This window comes from Oryctolagus cuniculus, chromosome 8, assembly GCF_964237555.1.
Source record: "Oryctolagus cuniculus chromosome 8, mOryCun1.1, whole genome shotgun sequence".
NCBI classification, from domain to species: domain Eukaryota; kingdom Metazoa; phylum Chordata; class Mammalia; order Lagomorpha; family Leporidae; genus Oryctolagus; species Oryctolagus cuniculus.
The window spans coordinates 66,371,018-66,386,914 of record NC_091439.1 but is presented as its reverse complement, the minus strand read 5'-3'; the positions used below and the strand labels follow the sequence as shown (position 1 = coordinate 66,386,914).

At 42.5% G+C, this 15,897-nt stretch overlaps 1 protein-coding gene across 1 annotated transcript in view; it reads left to right on the top strand.

Moving 5' to 3' along the window:
• Positions 1-8,868: 8,868 nt before the first annotated feature.
• METAP1 (methionyl aminopeptidase 1) overlaps positions 8,869-15,897 on the top strand; it is a 57,546-nt gene continuing 50,517 nt past the window's right edge. The window contains exon 1 of the mRNA XM_051820157.2: positions 8,869-9,122. Coding sequence (XP_051676117.1) covers positions 9,009-9,122 — 114 coding nt within the window. The 5' untranslated portion in view covers positions 8,869-9,008. The remainder of the gene's footprint in view (positions 9,123-15,897) is intronic.

The window sequence follows — 15,897 nt, the reverse complement described above, 5'->3', positions numbered from 1 at the left end:
CGGTCGGGGCGCCGGATTCTGTCCCGGTTGCCCCTCTTCCAGGCCAGCTCTCTGCTATGGCCAGGGAGTGCAGTGGAGGATGGCCCAGGTGCTTGGGCCCTGCACCCCATGGGAGACCAGGAAAAGCACCTGGATCCTGGCTCCTGCCATCGGATCAGCACGGTGCGCCGGCTGCAGCGGCGGCCATTGGAGGGTGAACCAACGGCAAAGGAAGACCTTTCTCTCTCTGTCTCTCTCTCTCACTGTCCACTCTGCCTATCAAAAATAAAAAAAATAAAAATAAAAAAAAAAAAAGAAGATCTAACTCCCCTTCTTCTCAAGCTATTCAAAAAAATTGAAATGGAGGGAATCCTCCCAAATTCTTTCTATGAAGCTAGCATCACCTTAATTCCTAATGCTGAAAAAGGGGCAACAGAGAATTACAGACCAATTCTCCTGATGAACACAGATGCAAAAATCCTCAACAAAATTCTAGCCAATCAAATCCAACAGCACATCAGAAAGATCATCCACCCAGACCAAGTGAGATTTATCCATGGTATACAAGGATGGTTCAACATTTGCAAATCAATCAATGTGATACATCATATTAACAAACTGAACAAAAACCATATAATTATTTCAATAGATACAGAGAAAGCATTTGATAAAATACAACGCCTTTCATGATGAAAACTCTAAGCAAACTGGGTTTAGAAGGAACATTGCTCAACACAATCAAGCAATTTATGACAAACCCATAGCCAGCATCCTACTGAATGGGGAAAAGCTGGAAGCATTCCCACTGAGATCCGGAACCACTCTCATCACTGCTATTCAATACAGTTCTGGAAGTTTTAGCCAGAGCCATTAGACAAGAAAAGGAAATCAAAGGCATACAGTCGGGAAGGAAGAAGTGAAACTATCCCTGTTTACAGATGACATGATTCTATATATAGGGGATCCAAAAGACTCCACTAAGAGACTACTGGAACTCACAGAAGAGTTTGGTAAAAAAGTAGCAGGCTATAAAGTCAATACCCCAAAATCAACAGCCTTTGTACACAAAATGTCAAGGCTGAGATTGAGCATCTAAGATCAATCCCATTCACAACAGTTACGAAAAAAATCAAATGCTTGGGAATAAATTTAACCAAGCATGTCAAAAATCTCTACAATGAGAATTACAAAACATTAAAGAAAGAAATAGAAGATACAAAAAAAAAAAAAAAAGGAAAAATCTTGCATGTTCATGAATTAGAAGAATCAGTATCATCGAAATGTCTTTTCCAAAAGCAATTTACAGATTCAACGTGATACCATTCAAAATACCAAAGACATTCTTCTCAGATATAGAAAAACTGATGTTGAAACTCATATGGAGGCACAGAAGACCTTGAATAGCCACAAAGAAATGTTACACAACAAAAACAAAGCCGGAGGCATCACAATATTAAATTTCAAAACATACCACCAGTTATAATCAAAACAGCTTGGTACTGATACAAAAACAAAGCGATCAAGACACCACAACAACAAAACAAACAGCCCAGTTATGAGATGAGCAAAGGACTTAAACAGACATTTTTTTTTTTGGTATTTTATTTTATTTTAACTTTTATTTAATGAATATAGATTTCCAAAATACAGCTTATGGATTACATTGGCTCCCCCCCCCCCAATGACTTCCCTCCCATCCGCAACCCTCCCCTTTACCGCTATCTCTTCCCTTCCATTCACATCAAGATTCATTTTCAATTCTCTTTATATACAGAAGATCAGTTTAGTATACATTAAGTAAAGATTTCAACAGTTTGCACCCACATAGAAACACAAAGTGAAAAATACTGTTTGAGTACTAGTTATAGCATTAAATCTCAATGTACAGCACATTAAGGACAGAGATCCTACATGAGGAGTAAGTGCACAGTGACTCCTGTTGTTGACTTTACAAATTGACACTCCTGTCTATGGCATCAGTAATCTCCCTATGCTCCAGTCCTGAGTTTCCAAGGTTATGGAAGCCTTTTGAGTTCACCGACTCTTATCTTATTTAGACAAGGTCATAGTCAAAGTGGAAGTTCTCTCCTCCCTTCAGAGAAAGGTACCTCCTTCTTTGAAGACCTGTTCTTTCCACTGGGATCTCACTCACAGAGATCTTTCATTTAGGCGCCCCCCCCCTTTTTTTTTTGCCAGAGTGTCTTGGCTTCCCATGCCTGAAATACTCTCATGGGCTTTTCAGCCAGATCCGAATGCCTTTAGGGCTGATTCTGAGGCCAGAGTGCTATTAAGGACATCTGCCATTCTATGAGTCTGCTGTGTATCCCACTTCCCATGTTGGATCACTCTCCCCTTTATTTATTCTATCGGTTAGTATTAGCAGGCACTAGACTTGTTTATGTGCTCCCTTTGACTCTTAGTCCTTTCATTATGATCAATTGTGAACTGAAATTGATCACTTGGACTAGTGAGATGGCATTGGTGCATGCCACCTTGATGGGATTGAATTGGAATCCCCTGGTATGTTTCTAACTCTACCATTTGGGGCAAGTCAGCTTGAGCATGTCCCAAATTGTACATCTCTTCCCACTCTTATTCCCTCTCTTATGTTTAACAGGGATCACATTCCAGTTAAATTTCAACACTTAAGAATAACTGTGTATTAATTACAGAATTAAACCAGTCATATTAAGTAGAACAAACAAAAAAAATACTAAGAGGGATAACGTATTAAGTTGTTCATTAACAGTCAGGGCTATGCTGATCAAGTCACCGTTTCTCATAGTGTTCATTTCACTTCAACAGGTTTCCTTTTTGGTGTTCAGTCAGTTGTCACCAATCAGGGAGAACATACGGTATTTGTCCCTTTGGGATTGGCTTATTTCACTCAGCATGATGTGTTCCAGATTCCTCCATTTTATTGCAAATGACTGGATTTCATTGTTTTTTTTATTGCGGTATAGTATTCTAGAGAGTACATATCCCATAATTTCTTTATCCAGTCTACCGTTGATGGGCATTTAGGTTGGTTCCAGGTCTTAACTATTGTGAATTGAGCTGCAATAAACATTAGGCTGCAGACCGCTTTTTTGTTTGCCAATTTAAATTCCTTTGGGTAAATTCCAAGGAGTGGGATGGCTGGGTCGAACGGTAGGGTTATCTTCAGGTTTCTGAGGAATCTCCAGACTGACTTCCATAGTGGCTTGACCAGTTTGCATTCCCACCAACAGTGGGTTAGTGTCCCTTTTTCCCCACACCCTCGCCAGCATCTGTTGTTGGTAGATTTCTGTATGTGAGCCATTCTAACTGGGGTGAGATGAAACCTCATTGTGGTTTTGATTTGCATTTCCCTGATTGCTAGTGACCTTGAACATTTTTTCATGTGCCTTAAACAGACATTTTTCAAAAGAGAAAACCCAAATGGACAACAGGCACATATAAAAAAAATGTTCAGGATCATTAGCTGTGAGGGAAATGCAAATCGAAATCACAACAAGGTTTCATCTCACCCCAGTCAGAATGGCTGTCATACAAAAATCAACAAACAACAAATGCTGGCGATGGATAATGTGGGGAAAAAGGTATCCTAATCCATTCTTGGTGGGAATGTGCAGTTGCTGCAGAAGACAGCATGGAGATACATCAGAAATGGGAATATAGACCTCTCATCTAAATCCAGCCATCCCACTTCTTGGAATTAACTTAAATAAATCAGCATATTAAAGAGTGATCTGTACCATTATATTCATTTCAGCTCAATTCACAATAATGAAGATTTGCAATCAACCTAAATGCCTGTAAACTGAAGACTGGATAAAGAATTTACGGGATATGTAAACTATGGAATACTACACAACAGCAAAAAAAAAAAAAATTCAGACATTTGCAACAAAATGGATGAATCTGGAAAATGTCATAGTGAAATATTAGTGAAATAAACCAGTCCTAAAGGGACAAATAACACATGTTCTCCCTGATTTGTGAGAACTGAGAGAGCACCTAAAATGAAATCTGTAGAGGTGAAATTGACACTTCAAGAATGGATGACTTGAGCAGTCCTTGTCTTGTCTGTCAAGTTTCGTTTTTTTCTTTTTCTGCATACTATTTGTTGAACTCTTTACTTAACATAGAATTAGTCATATGAGTATAAAGTCAACTGAACATAGATCTCAGTAAAAAATAAGAATGGGAATAAGAGAGGGAGGAGGCAGTTTGTAACTGTAAAGCTGTATAAAGCTGTTCTTCATACATTCCTATGGACTACTTCTAAGGGTACAGTTTAAAAACTTGTCATGGACTCCAAATCCCATTAAGCATGGTAGTAAAAATGCCTTCTTGTTAAAGTGATCATAGTAAGTTTTAAGGTGATTATATATATATATATATGATTAAGTGTTAAATTGATCATATAAATAGGATCAAGTATCAGGTAATAATAGATAGCATTAAAAAGGAGAAAATGTTCCAACATGGGAAGCAGCCCACACAGCAGACTCACAGAATGACAATCGCTTTATGTAACACTCTGACCTCACAATCAACCCTTAACGCATCCTGGTCTGTCTGAGAAGCCCATGAGAGCATTTCAGGCATGGAAAGCCAAGACACTGTGGCAAAAATGTTCTACATGAAAGATCTCTGTGAGTGAGAACCCAGTGGAAAGAAGTGGCCATCAAAGGTTGTCCTTTTCTTTAAAGGGAAGAGAGAACTTCCCCTTTGCTTATGGCCTTGTTCAAACACTGATGGAGTTTGTGGACTCAAAAGGTTTCCATAGCCTAGGCAGCTTATGTCAAGAGTCTTGGGTGGTCACTGATGTCATACATAAGAGTATTAATTGTTAAATGCACAACAGGAGTCACTGTGCACTAACTTTCCATGCAGGACCTCTGTCCTCAATGAGTTTTTTTGGTGTGCATGTGTGCAAATTGTTGAAATCTTTAATTGGTATAGAGTTAGCCTTCTGTGTACAAAGTTAATTGAAAATTAATTCATTCATTGAAAATGAATTAATGAATTAATGGAGAATGGGACTGGGAAGGGGAGAGGGAGGAGGAGGAGGGGTGGGAGGGCGGGTATGGTGGGAAGAATAACTTTGTTTCTGAAGTTGTACTTACGAAATTTGTAATCCTTGAAAAATAAATTTAAAAGAAAATTATTTGAGAGAGAGAATCAGAGAAAAATAGCTTTTATCTGTGGGTTCAGTACCAAAATGCTCACAATGGCTTTGGTGGGGCTGGACTGTTAACAGGAATTGGGATCACAATCGAGATCTTCCAAGTGTGTGGCAAGTATCCAATTACTTGGGCCACCACACAATTGATTTTTCTTAGGGCTTGCGTTATCAGGAAGCTGGACATTGAACCAAGGTGCTCTTGTGTAGACTGCCCCATTTTTTTTTTTTTAAATTTAGTTATTCAACTGGAAGGCAGAGATACAGAGGGAGGGGGGAATGAGTGAGAGATCGTCCATCCTCTGGTTCACTCCCAAATGGCCTCAACTGCAGGGGATGGGCAGGGCCATATCTAGGAGCTAGGATATTCTTCCAGGTCTCCCATATGGGTGAGCTGCCCAAGCACTTAAGCCATCCTCTGCTGTTTTCCAAGGCCATTTCCAGGGAGTTGGCTCTGAAGCGGAGCAGTCCAGACACAAAGCAGTGCCCATATTGGATGCAGGCAGTGACTTAACCCACTATGCCACAACGCCAGTCTGAAATGCGGAATCTTAATCATCATCTTTCAAGCAAGAGTGTAATATCTAGGCAAAAAAAAAGGGAGCACTGAACCAAAGGCAGAGACTGAAACAATTTACTCTGTTGAGCTTGTTTTTCACAGGATGTTCCAGAAAAGTTTATCTTGTAACACCGTACTTAAAGGGCACCAGACCAGTACAAAGAATGGTTAAAGAACTTCAATAAACCACGTTGAGTCAGATTTTAAACACACAATGCACATACACTACAAGCAGGGACCGCCTTCCAGCTCCCCGTTTCCTACATCTTGGACACTCCTCCAATTCTTGCCATAAGGGCTTGGGAAACTACTGAGAGGCATTCTTTAGAGAACTATCCCTTCCCACTGTCTACTTTTTACAAGCAAATGAGCAACTTCCACTTGAGGCTGATTAACTGGTGACATCCCAACTAATGGATGTCTTGCAGCCTTAACTGCTAGGCCAAATGCCCATCCTATATTTCTCTTTTAAATAATGTTTTACAGAGAATTGCACTGATGTGGAAAATATCCTCAGCACAGCACTCAGGAACGGTTGTGAAAGTGACTTTATTATTGGCCTTGCAAGATCCCTGTCTCAGGAGTAGGCACAGCCCAAGCAATTACAGCATGTATAATCTAGCATAGAGGTCCCTCCCCGGTTCCTCTTTGGCTGAGTACTATGGGAGTACAATCTTCCCAGATGTCACCTAAGTTACAGTTATCTTCTTCCTTCCTTCTCTGTACTTTAATTTCCTCTTGTGAATTGGCTACTCCGTAACATCCTATTAATAATCCTAGTGAGTTTTGCTTTATCTGCAAGTCAGCTAACACTAATTTTCCATTCTGTGTTGAAAAGGGACCCTAGACATTTTCTTATAACTGACATATGTGAAAATACAGCTAACTATATAATGAATAGTAGACAGTGAAAACCCTTTGATGCAGTAACTGGAATGCCTGGGTTCAATGCCTGCTTCCAGCTCCTGACTCTTTTTGCTAGCAGACACTGGGAGGCAGCAGTGATGGCTCAAAATAATCCAGTTCCAGTTTCTCTCCAAGCCAGTGCAGGCATCTGGAGAGTAAGTCAGTGGATGAGAGCTCTCTCTCCCTCCCTCAAAAGACAAAAACAACAACAACAACAACAACAAAAATCTATCTCCTAAATAAAGTAAGATGCATGCCAAGTTCTAGCTAAAGAGATATGCAATACTTGCTTATAACATAGAAAACTTAAAATTAACTTAAATATCTATTATTAGTGGATTTGGTTCAGTAAGTTATTCATGCAATAGAACATTATGTAGTCATTTAAATGACATGACAAAAGTGGGGCCAGCACTAAGGTGTAGCCAATAAAGCTGCACCTATGAAGATAGCATCCCTTATGGGTGCAGGTTCATGTCCCAGCTGTTCCACTTCCAATCCAGCTCCATGATAATGGCCTAGGAAAAGCAGTGGAAGATGGCACAAGTGTCTGGGCCCCTGTCAACCATGTGAGAGACTTGGGGGAAGCTCCTGGCTCCTGGTTCTGTAGCTATCTGAGAGTGAAACAGTTGATGGAAGCTCTCTCTCTCTCTCTTTCAAATAAATAAATAAATCTTTAAAAAATGATGTGGTGGGGCCAGCACTGTGGCATAGCAAGTAAAGCTGACGCCTGCAGTGCCAGCATCCCATATGGGTACCAGTTCGAGTCCCGACTGCTCCATATCTGATCCAGCTCTCTGCTATGGCCTGAGAAAGGAGAAGATGGAAGAAGTGTCTGGGCCCCTGCACCCACGTGGGAGACCCGGAAGAAGCTCTGGTTTTGCAGCAACTTTGGCCACTGGGGAGTGAATCATCGATGGAAGACCCCTGCCCACACCTCTCTGTAAATCTGCCATTCAAATAATTAAATAAACCTTAAATAAATCTTTAAAAAAACCCAAAAATTATGTGGCAAAATTATATTTAGTGGCAATAAAGGAACTTCACAATATCCTAATTAAAGAAAGCAGGTGAGGGCAGGTATTGTAGCTTAGCAGGTTAAGCCCCTGCCTGGGACTCCCACTTCCCATACTGGGGTGCTGATTTCAGTTCTGCTACTCTGCTTCCAGTCCAGCTTCCTGCTAATGTGTTCTGTGAAGCAGGAGATGACAGCTTTTAAGTGTCTGGGTTCCTGTTCCAGGCTGGTTTTGAAATGGCTCAGGTCCCAGTATTGCAGGCATTTGGGGAATGAACTCCTGGATGGAAAATCTCTTTGCCATGCCACTCTTTCAACATGATATAGTCCAGTTTTCATTTTAAAATATTGAATGTATACATATGCACGTATATATCATACATACATACATATATGTATATGAACACTTATTTGATTTTTTATTTGTATTATTTACATTGGAAAACAAAATTATTAAAAACAAGTGATACCAGATTTCCCGGTGTTACATATGAGGGAAAAATTCAAGTAACTCGATAACAACGCTCACAACATTTAGTGGATGATCAATAAACATTAGCCTCTCTTTCTTTCTTAACCACAGGAGGTCACCAGATAAAAAATAGTAGATAGGGGATACTGTTGAAGAATTCTATTGACCCATAGGTTTGCATCGGAGGAGATTGTCTACCGCTTAAACCATCAACTGGCACAATACAAAAAATTGCTTGTGCAGAATATCCGGTCGTTGTGTTACTAACAGCATAGGCTGGGAAAGGGAGAGGTGAGGCGGGGGAGGACACATGCAAATCTCAGCGCACCGCCCCCTTGACAGCTCCCTGGCTGTTCTTTTAGTGACTGAGGGGTGACTGGGACGCCTCACAGCGCACACCGCTTAGGGAGAAGCAGAACTTCAAAAAGGGCATCACTTTCTGAGGATCCGGAGCAGCAGTGCAAAGGAGGGGAGCGCCCGCTCCGACCGCCTGCGAACGTGCGAGCACTCAGGGCTCCCGGCTCTCCCTCAGTAAGGACAACTGCGTATCTGCCGCTATGACAGAGCGTGCTTGTGCTCGGGGAACCTACCTGGCCTCCGCGGCCCAGCACCAACACCCCCGCCTCGGCCCAAATCCGGCGCAAGCCCCCACTGGACGCCCTCGCGGCCACCACGTGCGCGTCGCCGCTGGGGGGCGGGGCGCCGGCGCCGGGGCGGGGCTCCAGCTGCGCGCGCGGGCGGGGGCGGGGCGCGCACCGCCCTGCGCTCCTCCCTCTTCCGCGCCCAGGCCCGCGGCGCGCCGAGCTCCTCCCCCCCGGCTCGGGCTCTCTCCCCTCCCCTCGCGGCCGTTCCTCCCTGCCCCCTGCTCCTCTTCCTCGGTGAGGCGCTCCTCCAGCAGGCAAGCAGCATGGCGGCCGTGGAGGCGCGCGTGTGCGAGACGGACGGCTGCAGCAGCGAGGCCAAGCTCCAGTGTCCCACCTGCATCAAGCTGGGTATTCAGGGCTCGTACTTCTGCTCGCAGGTAGACACCCGCTCGCCGGCGCCGCTGCCGGGCCCCCTCCTTCCTGCTCTGTCCCCCTCCCTTCCCCATTTGCCCTCGCGGCCGCCGGGACGCGCTCCTCCTCTTCCTCCTGCCGCGCTTCCTCCTCCCCCCGCCCGCGGCGTCGCCGCCCCTCCGGCCTCTGGGGGTCCCGGGGCTCCGGCGGCCGGGGTCGCTCCGGGCCCACGCGGGGGCGGGGGCGCGGTCTCGGCGGCCACGTGAGCCGGGGCGGAAGCGGACTTGCTCCGGGTCGCCCGGCCGCCCCGGGGCGCCGCGTTAGGGGCAGGTTCTCGCCGCAGGGGCGGGGGCTGCCAGGTGTGTGGGCTGTCCCGGGCAGGTAGGGGCGGCTCCGGGGCGCGGCAGGCTGCGGGGACGGGTAGTCCCTGGCGTCCGAAGCGACCCGCCGCAGGGCGTTGTGGTTTGGGTCGCTTCAGGAGGGTTGAGCCTCGGAGCGGAAGGAGGTTCGCTCCAGCCTTACTTCTTTGTGTTTAACTACCGCGCTTGGACACTTGAGCAACTTTGGGGTTGGGGGTAGAGAGGGGTCTGTGTAGTTCCTTGCTTCTGTTACGGCATCCAGGATTATTAACTGAGAAAACCCTAAATGAACGGATGAGTCATCGCTGTTACTCAATTTCCCACCGAGTCAGCCCTCGAGGGTTATGCTAAAGTCTGGAGTGCTTTTCAATCAGTTTTGTGCAGTGGAGCGAACCCGGCGTTGCGTGGGGTCCCGCGTGGAGAGTGTGCTCGTGTTTGTGCTTCCTGAAGGGTACTAGGGTTCCAGCTGCATTCGGAGACCCAGTAGAAGAGAGCAGGTTGGTTAGGAGTCCAGTGTTAGGCTGGTTCATTCGTGTGCGAGACTGAGTTAGCCAAGTTCCTTCATCTTTCTGAGTTTCGGTGTTAACCCTGTAGAGAGGGCGATGAAGATCGCTTTCCTTGTGTTTGACATGTTGGTTCTCATCTCCGGTGAACGTGAAATGCTGATACAATGTAAGACCTTGTTTTTTATTTTTAAAGGGTGCCAGTACGGTTTCACGCTGCCATACATAACAGTGTAAATGCATAGCATAAAAGCAAATGCAATAAAACAGAAAATACAAATAAGTAGTTTAAAGCATAAAATGGATAAAAACGTAAACATATGAAAGTCAATATATAAATGCAATCCTAAGGTCACAATACTTGCAGATGATCGCTTTAAGATCTTAGCTGTTATATAGGTCTTGTTTTAGATAGGATATAATCTTTGATGATATCATTTGGAAAAAGTTACACATGGAGTGCTTTATCTAAAAATAGCCTCGGGTCTACTCAACAAGCCAAACCCAATACAGATCTTTTGGATTCTTTAAATGTTCATATTCTTATTTATTGAGGTCCATCTGGGATCTGGACCTAAACGATAGTTTGCCTTTGAAAATTGCCTCGCTTCTGAGACGAGTAATACAGTTTACAGTGTTTAAAAGTACGTAGCGTTTTCTAGTGGTGAGTGAATTAATGCGTACTGACACTTCGCTGTAAAATTTTTCAAACAGTAATACGAAATCGTGCTCAACAAGCTTAGGTGACATTCAGTAGAGCATTGAATCACTGGGGTTTGTGGGAAAATAACTGACACATTTGTGGAAACCTGTCAGGTTTATTCAGTGTAATAGGATGGGGCTATTCCATGTTGGATTTGCAGGTGTATTTCTGGTGTCTGTAAGTCAAACATTTCCAGAGTGGTCTCACAGCTATCTTTCTCCTCATTTGTATTACCACCTCCCACAGTCTGGTTTTAAAATTTTACCTGTTCATTTTATTTATTTGAAAGAGACAGAGATCTGCCATCCACTGGTTCGTTCCCCAAATGCTGGCAATAGCTAGGACTGGAACAAGCTGTTCGCAGAGGCCAAAGCTGAGAACTCAGTCCAGGTCTTCCAAGTGGGTGCCAAGAACCAAAAACTTGAACCATCACCTGTTACCTCCTGGTACATGTGTTAGCAAGAAAACTCACTCCCAGGTTGCCAGAAACTGCCATACCCCAATCAGCTTTTAAAATAGAGTTCCCATTGCTTTAGGATTGCAGTCCCACAGGCAGGATACTCTTCTGAGTCAAGCCTTGCTTTCTTGCTCTGGGTAGAGGCTGTGTTTATGTTCTTTACCCAGAATGTCATCTGTTGTTTTCTGAATTCACAACTTTCCTTTCAATCCCAGCTTGCAACCTTGATCAAGTCTCTTTTTATGAGCCTGTTTCCACATCTGTGATGAAAATAGGGTTTTCCTTTGCTGCTTCTCTGATCCTTTCCTAGCGAGGAGTGTTCTCAGCCGTGCCCCTTGCATCTCTGGTCCCTGCCCAGCTTGTCTTTGAGAGCAGATTGCAAAATTCTTCCAGGCCTTCCCAGCACAGAAGTAATGCTACCAATTACTCTGTCATATTGCATTGTATATTTCCTTTACAACATTTTATACAATCTGTAGTCACCATACTTGTTAGAAAACAAAACTTTCTGGGTCAATAGCCTAGTGGTTAAGAAGCCTACATTGTGTATTGTAGTGCTCCTTTGATTCTGGGCTCCACGCCCCATCCCCAGCTTCCTGCTAAGAGCACTGTAGTAGGCAGCAGGTAATTGTTTATGTAGTTGGGTCCCTATCATCTATATAGAAGACATAGATGGAGTTCCTGGCTCCTGGCTTTCTCCTGGCTGTAGTGGACAATTGAGGAGTCAAAAAATGGATAGGAACTCTGTCTGCCTCTTGAATTAAAACAAAACAAAATGAACTAATCAGATAAACTTCCTGCATAAGCTGTCTTATTCATTGTCCTATCATTTCATAGTACAATGCTTTGTATGCTGAAGTTGGTCAGGAAGTGTTTTCAGTCAATGAATAAATGTATCAAAAGGCAGAAGTAGAGGGGTGCTGCATTTGAATCTCAACGCTACCATTTGCTAACTGTGTGACTTTGGAAAATAAGCTCTGTTACATCCTTTAAACATGGGCCCCATTAGTAGTGCCTATCTTATGGTTTTGGGAAAGAGAAAATGCTTATATGTAAGGCACTTAGCACATTAAACTTCATAAATTTTGGCTCTTTTTTATTTTTAAACCATACTTTGTGTTTAATGAAGTAGAGATGTTTATATCTAAATTTTAAGATGTTTTGATCCTTTAAAGGAGTAGAAGCTGTTTTACTTGAAAATTGAACTCTCCAAGATTTCCTGGTCTTTGGTTGTTTTTCTTGATACAAGTATTGATTCCTAAAAGTAGTGTGTGTATGTGTTGTCTTCAGTTTTTTGAGGATAGAGGCTGTGTTTTGCACATGGCACTCAGTTCATTAAATCGAAGAAATCAATGGTTCTGCTTTGGAAAGCAGACAGATAGATTCTGCACTTAAGTATCCTCTGTGAAGGCTGAATGGTGTAATGTGTTATCGATGTTCTGCTGTTTATTCACTTATGGTTGAGTTTAATTTCCTTTCCATTTTTAAGCTGCTGTTTAACTTAGTGAATAGCAAGGAACTTGCTGTCTTGTCCTGCGTTAAAGGATCAGCTGAGAACTTGAGTGATGTGTAACTGTTTATAGGGCAGTAGAACTTGGAAGGAAGTAAGTGTAGTGTGAATGGAAGGAGGCTGAGTTTGGAGTAGGACTTTGGTTTAAATCTTTGCTACTGTGTCCTTGGGTCCTTGTCATCTTCTGATTTATAAGAGAAGGCTACCTGGAGAATTCTCTAAATGGAATTGAGGGGAAAGTCAATAAAAGGGTATGCAAAGTGCCTTACAGTGTTCAGTAAATGGTTTTATTATATGTGTAACTTCATAAATAATGCTTTTGAAATCAGTTCTAAGGAAAGCTTTTAAAAATTTGGGAAGCATTATTTATGAACAAGTTGAACAAATTGTTGCAACACTTTGTTTCAAAGAAAGTGGCAGGTAAGGTGATTAATTGAATCTTGGATGTTGAAGTTGGAAGCTGAGGAAGGAATTGCCTTTCTGATATGTGGCAGTCTGTGAGCCACAGCCCTGCTAGGTGAAACTGTTCCTTATTCAGTAACAGAGTTCCCAACAATGCAGGATGTTTTGGAATTCATCTTCATCATCAGTGGAGATAGTGCTACTTTCTACTTTTTATTTGTGGGGGTTTTCTTTAAATTCTTAAATTGCTCATATTGCTTCAGACCACCCTTAGATAATTGCAGTAAGGTAGGCGAGTTTGAGTACAGCTGTTGGAGTTTGTAAGCAAATGTATATACGATTTTTTAAAACCAAGTAATTTCACTAGCTGTTTATTGTAGAAAAATACTAAATACAAGTAAAACCCATTAGTTACCCAGAGATAATTTCTTTGAAATTTTTGGTGCGTATTGTCATAAACATATTTGTATATTACATACATTTATGTGCATGTGCTTCTGTATATTTTTACTAAAATGGTACCATGCCTTATGTAATCTCACCAAATTTCCCCAACCTTGTGTCTTAACCAGTATGTTGGGAATGTTATGTCTGGCTACATTTACGTTATCCTTTGTAAATGCTGAATAGTTCGTTGTTATGGATGTGCTGTTGTTGTTCACTTGTGGTGGAATATAGTTTTTTTCCAATTAAAGTATTTTTTTCATGTCATAAGTTTATTTACAGACATATCCAGTATGCTATGAGTTTGAGTTTGATCCATTTTTCAAAGAGAGAAATGCTCTTCATTATCTGTTAAATGAATGAACTAAAGCTTCCTTTTTTTGTAAGCAGTTGGTGGCATACTATGAAGAAAAGTGCAGTGAATCCAAATCCAAAATATAAAGTTACCACTATTAACAGCCTCCACTTGTTTTCCACTGAAAATGGCAAATTCTTCTCTGGACTCATTGTGGCTCCTACAGACCACATAGGTTGAGCCTCTCAATGCTCTGTCCCAACATGGTGGTGTTGGAACCTCTGTGTGAGACACAGAGGAGGAAGAGATGGCAGCACCACACCAAGCTTTGCTCTTTTCATGACCTTGTTCCCGTGTCTAAACTGTTTTTTTTGTTTTTAATTTTCATTTTATTTGAAAGGTGTAGACAGAAGAGATTGCTAGTTCATACCCCAGATGCCACAACAACCAGGGCTGGAGCAGGCTGAAGCCAGAAGCCTGAAACTCCATTTGGATCTCCTGTGTGGGTGGGAGGGACCCAGTACATAAGCCATCCACTTGCTACCTCCCAAGGTGCACATTAGCAGGAAGCTGGATTGGAAGTGGAACCTGGTGTTGAACTAGGAATGCTGGAATGGGACGTGGGCCTCCTAAGCCGTGTTGTAACCGCTGCACCAAATGCCCTTGCTTCCTTACAATTTTTTAGTAGCTGTTTAACTACTCTTCAACAAATGTCCCTGATGATGGTAGAATTTATACATGTACCCAGGGTTAAACGTTCCCAGGCTGATTGTATGTCCTGTCTAGAACATGGTTCTCACAGTGGATTCTTGTTGGTTTGTGGGCCTTTACTGGGATTTTAACAGGAACTGTGTTATAGTAGAATTTGTAGGAAAAAAAAAAAAAAGGCAGGCATCATTTCAGTGGTCACTAGTCAACTTATACAAGTCTTAAACTCTGATCATTTCGGAAATGGAAGTGCTGTAGGAAATAGATGTAATCTTTTTCTGTTCACTTAATTTGTGGATTGAAAAAATTTTCAACACTTTTTTTTTTTTTTTTTTTTTTTTTTTTTAGTTTATTTGAGAGGTAGAGAGGGTGAGAACAAAGGGGAGAGAGAGAGAGAGAGAACTCTTAATCCCATCGACTGGTTCATTCCCTAAATGGTTGTAAAGCCAGAGCTATGATCTGGGAACTCAATCCAGGTCTCCCACATGGGTAGCAGGAACCCAACAATTTGAGCCATCACTACTGCTTCCCAGGATCTGCATTGAAGAAAGTTGTAGTCAAGAGCTGGTCACCAAACTCCAGGTACTCCAATGGGAAATATAGGTATTTTAACCTCAAGTCCTAGTGCCCATCCTTAACCACAGTTATTTTAAGGTGAGCCCCTTGGAAGGTTTGGTATATTTGCAGAGGTTTTGGTTTGGTCTTAGTGAATTTGATAGGGACGACAGAGAGAAGTGCATATCTAAGCACATACCTAACACTGTGTGTTAGGAGGGAGAAGCAGTGGCATAGTAAATACTTCTATATTAATGGGGAATTATCTGTGAAATCAAGAGCAAAGTCTTCTAGATAGATGTCACATAGGCAGGGATACTTTATACAACAACAATTGTGCCTCTCTTCACACAAGAGTTTAAATGTAGTGGGATATAATTATAACCCTTTCTGCTTTATCCTGAACCTCTCCTGACCCCATGGAGTTAAAGTGAAGCAATCTTTTTTTCATGTCTGGACAGATAATTCTCCCATACTAAGCAGAGAGCAGGCCAGGAGCCACATGCTGCAAGCATAATTATAAGTTTCCTTATTTTGATTTGTTTGATTGGTATCAGTCTTGTTTCTGGCTTGGAATAGAAAACAATTCAGCCTACTCTAGCCAAGTCTGCCTTCCTCAGTGTGTGTGTGTGTATGCTTAGTAGCTGTAGTTGAATTTGGGTGAGGGACCCTGTGAAACCTTGCCCAGATTACTCATTATAGGTAAGTTCTCTCTGCTTTTGTCTTCAGTAACCGGTTTGTTTGGCTGCAAGGCTTAGTAGAGACTTCTTCCTGATGGATCAGGATTGTGCTGTTTGTTGGAAAGATTTCTTTAAAACCCTGTCAGTGGGCTCTGCATTTATTTGGGTCATAATCTCAAGGTTCT